The sequence below is a fragment of the Myotis lucifugus genome, unplaced genomic scaffold (genome assembly GCF_000147115.1).
Source record: "Myotis lucifugus unplaced genomic scaffold, Myoluc2.0 scaffold_1590, whole genome shotgun sequence".
NCBI lineage: Eukaryota > Metazoa > Chordata > Mammalia > Chiroptera > Vespertilionidae > Myotis > Myotis lucifugus.
The window spans coordinates 45,235-59,069 of NW_005872638.1; the positions used below are offsets into that span (position 1 = coordinate 45,235).

Consider the following 13,835-nt stretch of genomic DNA (forward strand, 5'->3'; position numbering starts at 1 on the left):
CAGTCCTGGGGCTTCTCCATGCGGATCTCCACCTCGTCTCAGCTGGTATTGTGCAATGCTACGTCCCAAGATACACGATATTGTGAGACCTGGGGCAGTCCGGGTTTTTGCGCCGCGGGCCCTTTGTGCTCCTTCTTTCTGATAAGACTTTAGGAAAAAATTAATAACTACCAATAGTTTCGCAGCTATGTATTAACTAACAATTTTGTCCGGTAACTGGGAACTGCACACTTGACACCAGTGCAATAAATGACTCCTGTTCCTCCCTGACCGCTTGGCTCGGCTATAGAAACTCGACCTGGGCAAGGAGCGGGAGGGGTTCCATTCCGGGAACGCTCCAGTGGGGACAGGCCCGGGATGGAATGAGGGAAAGAAGGAAGGTCTGCACATAGCCACGGGTCACTTAGGAAGGGAAAGGACTCCATACCCCAACTCGGTTCAGTCCCAATCTCAACCCTCACTTCAGCCTTGACTCAGTCCGGGGTCCAGCCAGCCCCACCATGACCAAGGATTATCAGGATCTTCAGCACCTGGACAACGAGGAGAATGACCATCAGATCAGACGAGGTGAGGGACGCCGCTATTTCGGAAGGGCGAGCTTTAGGCTCCGGCTTCTTTCTATGCCCCTGCCTCTGCCTCTGGTCTGCCCCTGTCACGAGAACATAGCGAGCGCCTGAGCTGCCCTCTAAGGGGAGGTGGGGGTGTGGGGTGTGGGGCTGGAGCTCTGTCTTGGGGAGGGTACCCTTGACCCTTGCCATGCCACCCGCTTCTCAGGGCCTTGGGGAGGGGGTGGGCCCATGAGTGTGGCGGTAATGAAAGAAGTTAGGCCCCTCCTCCTTTCCTCTTTCAACACCAGTGAGCTGTGTGTGTGTGTGTGTGTGTGTGTGTGTGTGTGTGTGTGTGTGATCAGTTTGGTCAGGGGATAAGAGTTCTGTGAAGACCCCTAACCAGTTTGGCTCAGTGGATAGAGCGTCGGCCTGCGGACTGAAGAGTCCCAGGTTCGATTCCGGTCAAGGGCATGTACCTTGGTTGCAGGCTCATCCCCAGTAGGGGACGTGCAGGAGGCAGCTGATCGATGTGATGTTTCTCTCTCATCGATGTTTCTAACTCTCTATCCCTCTCCCTTCCTCTCTGTAAAAAATCAATAAAATATATTAAAAAAAGAGTTCTGTGAAGAGGCTGAGGGGTCTCTGATCTGAGGGAGGATGAGGCCCTCCTACATAAAAAACAGACCCCGCGCCCTGGTCAGTGTGGCTCAGTCGGAGCACCATGGTCACAGGTTCGATTCCCCTCAGGGCACATAGCTAGGTTGCAGGATCCCCAGTCGGGGTACATATAGGAGTGGGCCCATGAGTGTGGCGGTATTGAAAGAAGTTAGGCCCCTCCTCCTTTCCTCTTTCAACACCAGTGAGCTGTGTGTGTGTGTGTGTGTGTGTGTGTGTGTGTGATCAGTTTGGTCAGGGGATAAGAGTTCTGTGAAGACCCCTAACCAGTTTCGCTCAGTGGATAGAGCATTGGATAGAGCATTGGATAGAGTTAGAAACATCGATGAGAGAGAAACATCGATCAGCTGCCTCCTGCACACCCCAAACTGGGCATGTGCCCACAACCCAGGTACATGCCCTTGACCGGAATCGAACCTGGGACTCTTTAGTCCGCAGGATCCCCAGTCGGGGTACATATAGGAGGCAACTGATTGATGTTTCTCTGTCACATTGATTTTTCCCCCTCTCTATCTAAAAATCATCAACAACAACAATAATAAAAAGACCCCCATTTTTTCTCACGTGAGCAGGAACGCGGTTGGGGCTGAGCGAGGATCCAGCTCCTGGGGCGTGGGAGTGGGCAGTGCCCTTTGATGGGGAAAGGGGGTAAGGGGGGACGAGAATGGAGGGGAGGCCTCCCACACCCCAGCTCACTGGAACAGGGCTGCCTGGTGGGAGCAACTTGAGGGACCTGAAGTCTGGCTTCCCCCCCTTCTCCTCCGGCCCCCAGCCTGCCCCCAGCCAGAGCGGTGGGACCCCTGGAGGGAGGAAGAAACCTCTGCCTCTTGCCCCACCTTCAGGGAGGAGCCCTGGTTCCCCAGCTGGTCTCCAGCGCACAAACTCCATCCTCACGGCTCTGAAGAGGTTCACCAGCTGCACTGACACAGTCAGGCCACTAGGTGTCAGCCACAGCCCAGGGCCCGGGCAGGGCTCGGGCAGCTCAAAGCTTTGCTTCCATCTGCAGCCTCTTCCCTTCCCACCTCCAGAGGCCTCTGGCCTCTCAATCACCCACTGCCCATATTTCTTCTTCTTCTTCTTCTTCTTCTTCTTCTTCTTTTTAAAAAATCTTCACCTGAGAACATGCTTTTATTTATTTATTAAAAATATTTTTATTGATTTCAGATAGGAAGGGAGAGGGAGAGAGAGATAGAAACATCAACGATGAGAGAATCATTGATGAATCATTGATCGGCTGCCTCCTGCACACCCCCACTGGGGATGGAGGTCACAACCTGGGCATGTGCCTTAACTGGGTATTGAAATGTGACCTCCTGGTTCATAGGTCAATCGATGCTCAACCACTGAGCCATGCAGCTGGTGCTTTTGTTGATTTTAGAGAGAGAGGAAGGGAGAGGGAGAGAGAGAAACATAAGTGCATGTGCCCGAACCAGCACCCTGGGTATGTGCCCTGGCTGAGAATGGAACCCTGACCTTGTGGTGTAGGGGAGACGCTCCAACCAACGGAGCCGCTCTGGCCAGGACACGCTCCTGCTTCTTACTCTATGTGATTCCCCTGAGCCTACGAGAGGGGCCTTAGCCGGCTCTCCTCCCCGGACCCCAGACTCTGCCGCGACCCTGAGACCCTCTCCTCTCGCAGGGCCGCCTCCTCCCCGGCCACTCTTCCAACGGCTCTGCTCCGGACCCCGCCTCCTCCTGCTCTCCCTGGGCCTCAGCCTCCTGCTGCTGGTGGTTGTCTGTGTGATCGGATCCCAGAGTGGGTGCCCAGGGGTGGGCGGGGAAGGGAGCAATGCTGGGGGGGGGGTGGTGGTGGGAGCAGTGGTGGGGGCAGTGCTGGGAGCCCTGATGGGGGACACAGCCCTCTTCTTTTTGTCTAACTCACACCTCCTGTCCAGACTCCACGCTGAAGGAGGAGCTGCGGGCCCTGAGAGAGACGCTCAGCAACTTCACCGTGAGCACAGAGGCCGAGGTCAAGGACCTGCGCATCCAGGGTGAGGGGGGCTGGGGCTGAGGGTGAGGGGGCTGGGGCTGAGGGTGAGGGGGCTGGGGCTGAGGGTGAGGGGGGCTGGGGCTGAGGGTGAGGGGGCTGGGGCTGAGGGTGAGGGGGCTGAGGCTGAGGGTGAGGGGGGCTGTGGGACGCTAGGGGTGTCGGGACATTGAGCAAGTGTCTCCCCCAGGAGGAGGTGTGGGCAGGAAGATGAAGTCCTTGGAGTCCCAACTGGAGAAACAGCAGCAGGACCTGAGTCAAGGTGGGAGAGGGAGCCGTGTGCTGGGCCACGTGTGGAACACAGGGCGTCTCTCAGGCCGAACCGAGGGGTCTTTCTTTCTTCTTCTTCTTTTTTTTAAATTAAATGTATTTTTATCGCCCTGACCGATTTGGCTCAGTGGACAGAGCGTCGGCCTGCGGACTGAAGGGTCCCAGGTTCGATTCCAGTCAAGGGCATGTACCTGGGTTGCAGGCACATCCCCAGTAGGAGACGTGCAGGAGGCAGCTGATCGATGTGATGTTTCTCTCTCATCGATGTTTCTAACTCTCTATTCCTCTCCCTTCCTCTCTGTAAAAAATCAATAAAATATATTTAAAAGAATGTATTTTTATTGATTTTAGAGAGGAAGGGAGAGGGAGAGAGGTAGAAACATCAATGATGAGAATCATTGATTGGCTGCCTCCTGCACACCTACTGGCTGGGGAATCAAACTGTGACCTCTTGGTTTGTAGGTCAACGCTCAACCACTGAGCCACACCGGCTGGGCCAAACCAAGGAGCCTTGACAACAAATTCCCCTCCCCTTCGCCCTGCAAGTCTCAAACGTTTTATTGACAGAAACTTTCTCTCTCCATCAAACCAAGGGGTCCTGTGGCAGGGGCACCTGTGACTGATCTTCCGCCCTGCACACGGAATTTACACCGACCTCTTCCCTCCTCACTCTCCCCCCTCCCCCCGCCCTCTGTCCCCCCAGATCACTCCAGCTTGCTGTTCCACGTGAAGACCTTTGTGTCTGACATACGAAGCCTGAGCTGTCAGCTGGCCATCCTCCAGGGCAATGGTGAGGAGGCAGGGATGCCCAGCCCCACTTTCAGGCCTACTTCCCCTCCTGGCAGCAGCTCAGCCTCTCACCCTCCCTCTGCACCCCCTACCCCCACCCCCAGGCTCTGAGAAGAACTGCTGCCCCATTAACTGGGTGGAGCATGAAGGCAGCTGCTATTGGTTCTCTCGAACGGCGAAGCCCTGGCCCGAGGCTGAGAAGTACTGCCAGCTGGAGAATGGGCACCTGGTGGTGGTCGGCTCCTCGGAGGAGCAGGTGAGGGCTCCGGAGGGCTCCTCGGGGAGTCTGTCTGTTCTATGGAGCGGTCACCATCCTCCTCTCCCCCCAGAAATTTGTCCAGCACCACATGGGCCCTGTGAACACCTGGATGGGCCTCACCGACCAAGACGGGCCCTGGAGATGGATAGACGGGTCAGACTACGAGAAGGGCTTTCAGTGAGTATGTGTGCTCCGCGCTCTGCACTGGCCTCCACTATACCCCCCTCCCCTGCGCCCTGCTGTCCCAGCTTGGCGGGTCCCAGGGCAAGAGGGCTCCTCGGCTTGGCTGAGGGCCTGGCCTCCTGGGGCCCAATCTGTCTGGTCTTCTTAGGAACTGGAGGCCAGATCAGCCGGACGACTGGACCGGGCACGGGCTTGGGGGAGGCGAGGACTGTGCCCACCTCACAGACGATGGCCGCTGGAATGACGACGTCTGCCGGAGGCCCTACCGCTGGGTCTGTGAGACAGAGCTGGGCAGGCCCACCCAGGAGCCTCCGCTCCCCTAATTTATTTCCGCGATGCCTTCACCTGTGAAGGCTCCTCACGTTGGGATCCTCCTACCTGGGGCCTCCTGCACATTCTTGGGGCTTTTCATCTGGGCTGTAGGGGAGGGGAGAGGATGGTGGCGAGGAATGCAGAGGATGTTCGGAAGGGCGGGGAGATTGAGAGCTATGCCACTCTCTACGGTTTGCAGGTTATTGTCAACTTTTTTTTTTTTTTGAGTAAAAAGAGAAATATACGAAACAGTCTGAGTTGACTAATTATGAGCGATTAACAGTGGGGAATGGGTTTGGCTGGTGTGGGTCAGTGGTTGAGTGTTGACCTATGAACCAGTAGGTCAGGGCTTGAATCCCGTGCAGGAGGCAGCCGATCAATGATTCTCCCTCATCATCGATGTTCCTACCTCTCTATTCCTCACCCTTCCTCTCTCTCTAAAGAAAATCAATAAACAAAGAGAAAAAAAAAAGAACGGGGAACGGACGCTGGCACGGGGAAGCCTTGGGCAGGTGGTAATGGGTTAGCGTGGGAATGGTATGGCTTTGGGCCAGAGGGAGGGATGCGCTATTTACAGGCGTGTGATTTAGGGCAAGTTACTCTGCTCTCCGCGTCTCAGCTGGAACACGGAGTTGTGCTGGGACCATCCTTCCAGCAACACCCCCCCTCCCTCACCACCCCCTCCCCCCCCCCAGCAGGGCCGCCCCGTGTGTCAGGCGCTTCCGAGGCGCCAGCTGAAGCTCCTCGGCCTCTGTGGCGAGCACCACAGTGGAGAGAGGCAGCGGCCACAGGCGGCCAGTGCAGGGACCCAAAGCTGAGCCCCAACCAAGAGCACCCCACTCAGGAGGGGAGCCAGCCCCACGGAAGGGAAGGCCCCAGAGAAGTAGAATCCACAACCCAGGACAGGGGTTAACAGGACAAACAGACCACGACTCTCAGACACTTCCGGGTTTGTCAGCAAACATTCACCATTAGTCACAAACAAGCCCCCAGCTAATTCTAAAAAGGACCCCAATAAAACAGTTAGACCTGAAAACAAGTAGAACCAAAAAGGACTATCACATTTGCCTTCTCACCAACTTTCTAGATAAACTTTAAGAGAAAATCAAAGTAGACGCAAGTGAATTAGAAATGGACAAGGAGAGCACTACACACTGGGGTGTGGGTGGTCTAACCCAGCGGCCAGGAGGAGCTGTGCAGAGCCTTCAACACATTTATTTAAAAAAGTTAAGAAAGGGTGAGTTGAAATAAGCTGTTTTAACTCGAGAAACTTCAAAAAAAAAATAAACCCCCCAAGTAGAAGAAAGGGACGTTTTTTTAAAAAGCAAAAACTAATAAAGTAGGATATAAAAATGTAGATATGAAAATGTATATATTTCATAAAGTAGTGCACTCTTTATTCTGCAGGACAACGCTTTATCCACCTACACAATTAAAATCTGATTCTTGGAGAGGTGAACAATAAACATGAAGGGGTCCTAGCCAGTCTGGCTCAGTGGATAGAGCGCTGGCACTCGGATGAAGGCGCCTGGGATTGATTCCGGTCCAGTGTACCTACTTGGTTGCAGGCTGCATCCCTGGACCTGGTCAGGGTGTGTGGGAGGCAACCAATTGATATGTCTCTCTCACATGGATGTTTCTCTGTGTCTGTCTCTCCCACTCTCTCTTAAAAAATCAATGGAGCCCTAACTGGTTTGGCTCAGTGGATAGAGTGTCGGCCTGCGGACTGAAGGGTCCCAGGTTCGATTCTGGTCAAGGGCATGTACCTTGGTTGCGGGCAACATCCCCAGTACGGGGTGTGCAGGAGGCAGCTGATCGATGTTTCTTTCTCTTCGATGTTTCTAACTCTCTATCCCTCTCCCTTCCTCTCTATAAAAAGTCAATAAAATATATTTAAAAAAATCAATGGAAAAATATCCTTGGGTGAGGATTAACCAGAAAGACCCCCCCCCAAACAAAACAAAACAAAACAAAAACATGAAGGAGAAAAAAAGAAACCAGACACCTGACCTTAGGAAGGAGGAAGGTCAGAGGACAGGTATGGAGGCTCTAATCGTATAACACAGTGGTTCTCAACCTTGGCTGCACGTTAGAATCACCTGGGAGTCTTTTTAAAATCCTGATTTCTGGGCCTCATCCTCTGGAAATTCTGTTTCTTTGTTATGGGGTGGGGCCACAACATTAGTAACAAAGAAACAGAATTTCCGGAGGATGAGGCCCCAGAAATCAGGATTTTAAAAAGATTCCCAGGTGATTCTAATGTGCAGCCAAGGTTGAGAACCACTGGTATAACCCTTCCAGATCGGAAACAGCAAGTCAAGGCCGAGTTTCTCCTCCATCGCTGTAACCTTTAGGTTACTCTCTTAGAAGCAGAGTTTATAACTTCCAAACTTAGAAAGGGGAAAAACGGAAAAAAAAAAAGTTAATTTAAGGGAAGGCAGGAAAGGAGAAAAAAAAGAAATAGAACAGGTAGATAAGAAAAGCTCAAACTGCCGAAACTGGTTTGGCTCAGTGGATAGAGCGTCCACTGAGCCAAACTGGCCAGGGCCAGAACACATTTATTAATAAAATAGACTTAGGGAGAGCAGAAGACTAGATTAATGGAGTATAAAAGAAAAAAAAATCACAATGCAGAGAAAGCACTCAAAGCAAGTTTAACACCTACTTACGAGAAAATCTTTTAGGATCTCAGCTGCTTCTATTTTGTTATCCTCAACATGTGGATTCTATCACGTTTTAAGATGTCTGCCCCACTCCAGTCACATTCCAGGCAAGAGAGAAGAGAGGAGAATGGCACGCTCTCTCTCTCCCTCTGAGGACACTTCTGGAAGTTGGATGATCTTACATCTGTTTGATCAGAACTAGTCCCAGGGCCATAGTTAGCTGAAAAAATGTGGCTGAGTAGTGCACTCTTTATTCTAGACTAGAGGCCTGGTGCACAAAATTTGTGTACTCGGGGGGATCCCTCAGCCTGGCCTGCGCCTTCTCACGGCGAGCGGGCCTAAGCTGTCAGCCGGACATCCTTAGCACTGTCGCAGAGCCACTGCGCTTGCCAGCCGTGAGCTGGGCTCAGGGCTTCTGGCTGAGCGGTGCTCCCCCTATGGGAGCACACTGACCTGCGGTGAGTGTCTGCCTGCCCCCTGGTGGTCAGTGCGCATCATAGTGACCGGTTGTTCCACCGTTCGGTCCATTTGCGTGTTAGGGTTTTATTATATTGGATGGCCAATTTCAGCTAACAATCCAGGCTTTCTGTTGACATACTAGTAGAGCAGAAGTCAGCAAACCGTGGCTCTCACCTGTTTTTGTAAACAATGTTTTATCGGAACCCGGCCATGCTCATTTGTGTACGTATTGCTCATGACTGCTTTCACCTTGTGAGCAGAGTTGGGTAGTTTCGACAAAGCTGGCAAATATTGCCCTGTGGCCCTTTGCAGGAATGTTTGTGACGCCTGGTGTAGAGAAGAGGGGAGGATGGGTGCTGGGGCCAATGAGAGGTCTGCCACGCTGCTATGACCGCTGCCGTTTAACATCATCCGGGACATCCTGGCGAAAGTGCCTGAGACAGGAAAAGGCACCAGAGGTGTAAGAATTGGAAAGGAAGGGATAAAACTCTATGACCATCTGCACAGAAAATCAGCACCATCAGCAAATAATTAGACCTAATACAAGGCTCCAGTGCAGCAGGCAGCTGTCAACACTTCAATGTAGAAAGAGCAGATAAGAAAAATATTAAAAATATTTCCAAATTAACACATAAGTTCAACGCAAGAAAATATTAATTTCAGTTGGATTTTTAGAAACAACTTAGTATATTTAAAAAAATATAGATAAAAGAAATAAAAATCAATCTTGGGGGGAAAAGCAAAAACTGGGAGAAAGGGAAAAAAGACATTAGAATGTATTACAAAGCCATATTTATAAAAGCCACATGGCGATTATACAATAACAGACAAATAGGCCAATGGCGTGGAAGAGGGAGATCAGAGACAGACCTATGCATGTGTGGAAACTTAATATGCAATGACGGGCCACCTCAAATGTGTGGAGAAAAGATATTGGGAAAACTGGCCCTTCATGGGAAAAAAAGAACTCCATGCAAAAACTCCAACACACAAAGGTGGGCTGGATAGATTCAAGACCCAAACATAAAAGGTAAAATTATCAAAGTAATAGGAAAAAAAAATAGAAGTCAGAATATTTTCACCAAGGGGTACACAAAGACTTTATAAATAAGTTCTCCAAAGCACAAAACACCAACAAAACAAAACAAAAATTAGTAAAACTGACTGCATGAAAGTGAAAAACTCCAGCTCAATGATACTGGATCAGTTAGGGTCATAGCAAGAAACAGAAAGCACGAGAAACAGACAGCACGCAGGAAATGGATGACTGTGGGCTGTTTTAATAGAGGGACAGTTTATGGAAGTGCGAGCAGGATTGGGAACGCCATGAGAAACAGGACATTCTCCACCTCTGGATTTGAAGGAATGCACAGCTGTGAGCACATTCACACCCCCATCGAATTCCCTATAAACTGGTCGTCAGCACGAGAAGTTTAATCAGATTTAGGCCATGCTGCGTAGCCCCCCACTGCATCACAATGGGGGTACCTAATGTCGGCCATTTTAAAAATTGGCCTCTCCTTTCTAATATTTTTATTCTTATTTTATTTTTATCTGGTTCAACCTCCAGAAGTATTCCAGGGACGCTTCGCCTCCTTCTCTGGGCCTGTCCCAGTGGGCTATTTCTCGGCACTCCCCAAGGATTTTGGGTGTGGAGGCTGACATGTACATAGACATCTTTCCTTTCTCCCAACTCCTCAGTTCAAGGCATGCTCTCAGCTTCAGTCTGTTCAAAGTTCTCTCATTTAAAAAAAATTTTTTTATTGATTTCAGAGAAAGGGAGAGGGAGAGAGAGAAAATCAATGATGAGAGAGGATCATTGATTGGCTACCTCCTGCATGTCCCACATTGGGAATTGAACCTGAAACCCGGGCATGTGCCTCGACCAGGAATTGAACCGTGACCTCCTGGTTCATAGGTCGACACTCAACCACTGAGCCACATCAGCTGGGCTGACTTCATCATTTTTTAAAACAAGTATGTATTTTTATTGATTTCAGAGAGGGAGAGGGAGAGATAGAAACATCAATGATGAGAGAGAATCATTGATTGACTGCCTCCTGCACGCCCCCTACTGGGGATTGAGCCCTTGACTGGAATTGAACCAGGACCATTCAGTCTGCAGGATGATGCTCTATCCACTGAGCAAAACCGGCTAGGGCTGACTTCATCACTTTTTAATAAATCTTTGAGACCTGGCCAGGGAGCTCAGTTGGTTAGATATGCCAAAGTTGAGAGGTTGATCCCCACCCAGGGCACATACAAGAATCAACCAATGAATGTATAAATAAGTGGAACAACAAATTGATGTTTCTCTCTCTCTCTCTCTCAAATCAATAACAACAATAATAAAAAGAAATACTTGATGATGAAATTGATTTATTTCTTATGTGCCATTTTTCTCAATTCTGAATGCCTGGAATGCTACTTCTCAAAAATTCTGGTTCAGATGTTACAATTCATACTACTGGGTGAGGAAAGAGTAGAATTGGTACATAGGAGCCATGGCTACCCCTGATGTTTTAACAAGAAGTGAAAAATACTTCAAATTTCATGTATGGCAAAAACACTGCAGGCAATGAAGGCAAATCTATATGCTGAATGATGACTAAATATATAAGCTGCCCCTTCTTAGACGTCAAGTGCCATTAGCCCAATAGACTGCTACTAGGTAGGTGACTGGCTGGCCTATTTCCACACCTACTTGCCAAGATCCAGCCGTTGTGATCTTTCCTCTAGTCTACAGCAACCAGGGAAGTTTTGGTATTACCTCAATCTCAACCAGTACAGTCCACCATTGGGGCCAGATTCTTATCAACTAGCTCAGCAAACTGTTAGAGCTGCTCTCAGCTACTTTGATTAGCTCTGTGAATCCAGAATCTCTAAGAAGTACACTCAAATCAATAAAATAACGAGGTGGCACACAATCCTCAAAATAGACAATGGTTCAAGTCTCAGTGCCTTGTCAAGAGCAACCTAGCCAGATCGTGAGCATGGCATCTTGATCTTGACCAGACCAGGGACAGCTTCAGAGTCACAGCTTATTTGGCTGCGGGTAATCCCAACGAGGTGGCCCCGGTTGGAGAGAAGCCACAGGGAGACCTCCACAGTGGGAGGGGGATCCAAGGATGCCGAGAGAGGCCTGGACAGGTGAAGGTTAGCAAGTATGCATCTCTCAAGGAGAGGGGGAGGACTATGGTGGATTGCAGAGTTATGCAATTTATGGACATTTATGACCAGAGACATTGGGACTGGCCTCCATGGGCCCAAGAGACCAAATTTCAATATAACAATAACCAGCGAGAGTACAATGGCTCCCCCCGCCCCCACCCTGAGGGGGGTGGATTCTTAGGGTGGAAAGGACAGGAAGGACAATTTACTCATAGAGACCAGCCTATACTTGTTTACAAATGTGCAAGCAGTCCCCCAATGGCAGGCTTCGCTTGGCCAAAAAACAAATCTTTTTTAAAAATGTATATCGTAAATTTTATTTATTTTTAAATGTGAATTTATTTTATTTTTTTCAATCACCGTTTATCCCCTCTATGGTCTCTTCCATCCCCCCCCCCCCATCACTACACTGTCCATGTCCATGAGTTTTCTTTTTGGGCCCCCCCGCCCCCGCTGTCTGCCTGCTTTCTATCTATGAGTCTGTCTCTATTTTGCTTGATAGTTCAGTTTGTTCATTAAATCCCACATACGAATGAAATCATACGGTACTTGTCTTTCTCTAAAAGACTGGCTCATTTCACTTAGCACAATGTTCTCCAGCTCCATCCATGCTGTTGCAAAGGGTAAAATTTTCTTCCTCAAAAAGCAAATCTTTGCCCTCCCTGGGTAGCTCAGTTGGTTAGAGTATCATCCCAATAAACCAAAGTTGAGGGTTCTATCTCTGATCAGGGCACATATAAGTGTTAGGGGTAGAAACAGAATATTGGGGACTAGCTACAACGATAAGAACTATTAATCACGCTCTGTTAACCAGGATGGTTCTGTTCTGCTTAGAGAAAGTACATTCTAACCTCGCTGAGAGTTGCACGCCCTGGGACCTGGGAGCTAACGTCGGAATGCAGTCCATCCTCCTGTCCGAGAACTGCCTATCATGATGGAAAGATTTACAACTTCGTGGCTGAAGCAATCTAGTCCTGGAGGCACATGCTCTTTACAACCCGCAGCCCCTATTGCCTACAATCTGTTCTGGGGGCACCCGGAGGCACCTGCCCTCTGTGACCCCCCACCCCCAGCCCACATGACCTGTAACCTATAATGATTATCCCGTACCTACCTCCCCATGCCTGCAATTCCTTCTTTGTCCTTTTAATATAAGCAGCTGGCTTATGGGGAGAGGCAGAGCAGATTTTTGTGAATCATCTGCTGCTCTCCCATCCTGCTGGTATTATTGGAATAAACACTCATATATGATTCAACCCTCACTCTGCTGAATTGGCTCAAGTAGTGACAGGCAGCCCGGATCCCTTGGTTGTTTGGTTACACAAGAAGCAACCAATAAATGCATAAATAAGTGGAACAACAAATCAATATTTCTCTGTCTAAAACCAATAAATGAAATTTAATAAGTAAATAAAATAAAATTATTTTTTTAAAAGCAAATCTTTATGTTGGCCATCAGAGCCTATATACTCATAAACTTTGTAATATACTGTTGTTATGAACTGAACTGTGTCCCTCCTCCCCCAATTCATGTGTTGAATTCCTAACCCCAGTACTTCAGAATGTGACCTTATTTGGAGATCAGGTCTTTATTTACTTTATTTTTTTAAAATATTCTTTAAAAATATTTTTATTGATTTCAGAGAGGAAGGGAGAGGAATAGATAGAAACATCAACGATGAGAGGGAATCATTGATTGGCTGCCTCTTGCACGCCCCTACTGGGTATTGAGTCTGCAACCCAGACATGTGCCCTTGACCTGAATTGAACCTGGGGCCCTTTGAGTCCGCAGGCCGACGCTCTATCCACTGACCCAAACCAGCCAGGGCAAGATAAGGTCTTTAAAGAGATAGTTAAGTTAAAGTGAGGTAATTAGGGTGGCCCCTAATCCAAAATGACCTGGAAGGGAAAATTTATACACAGACGCGTAGAATGAAGACATTGTGAAGCCTCGAGGAGAGGACGGCCATCTACAAGCCAGGCAGAGGCCTGGAACAAATCCTTCCCTCTCAGCCCTCAGAGGGAACCGACCCTGTCCATGACACCTTGATACTGGACCTCCAGCCTCCAGGACTGTGAGAAAATAAATTCTGTTTGATAAGACCCCCAGTCTGTGGTACTTTGTTGTGGCAGCCCTAGGACATTAGGTGGCTCCCTCCCAGTATGAATGCACAAAAAGATACTACATGGACGCCTCTGAAAATGTGCAATGCCACAAAATACAAAATCCACTGTAAAGACGAACTGGAAGCTTAAGAAAATGTAACCAGTCGGGAGGGTCTTTGGGAAGAGCTTATGGAAATTCTAATATTCTATGTAGTTGTGAGACCCTAGAATAGTGGAACCCTAAGGAAGAACTCTACGTTTATAATAACGCTCTATGGTTCTAACTTCCCCTTCCGGTAACTCCCTCCCCCTATATAAACATTCCTCCGTCTTGGCATGCAGGCCGGAGTGTGCATGGCTTGTCATGTCTGCATGCACTGGTTGCAACTCCTACTTTTTGCTGTTGGGTGATG

At 49.2% G+C, this 13,835-nt stretch overlaps 1 protein-coding gene across 2 annotated transcripts; it reads left to right on the forward strand.

Annotated features, from left to right (window-relative positions):
- The first annotated feature begins 373 nt into the window (after nucleotides 1-373).
- On the forward strand, nucleotides 374-5,257 carry ASGR1 (asialoglycoprotein receptor 1). Of its 2 annotated transcripts, XM_006107939.3 has the most exons (8): nucleotides 374-567; nucleotides 2,863-2,979; nucleotides 3,119-3,214; nucleotides 3,401-3,472; nucleotides 4,184-4,270; nucleotides 4,374-4,525; nucleotides 4,599-4,705; nucleotides 4,860-5,257. In XM_006107939.3, exons 1-8 carry the CDS (start codon nucleotides 501-503, stop codon nucleotides 5,032-5,034), a joined length of 873 nt encoding a protein of 290 aa, XP_006108001.1. In that variant the 5' UTR covers nucleotides 374-500; the 3' UTR covers nucleotides 5,035-5,257. The 2 variants fall into 2 exon arrangements, with proteins under 2 accessions (XP_006108001.1, XP_023604394.1); XM_023748626.1 differs by lacking the exon at nucleotides 2,863-2,979.
- Nucleotides 5,258-13,835: the final 8,578 nt, after the last annotated feature.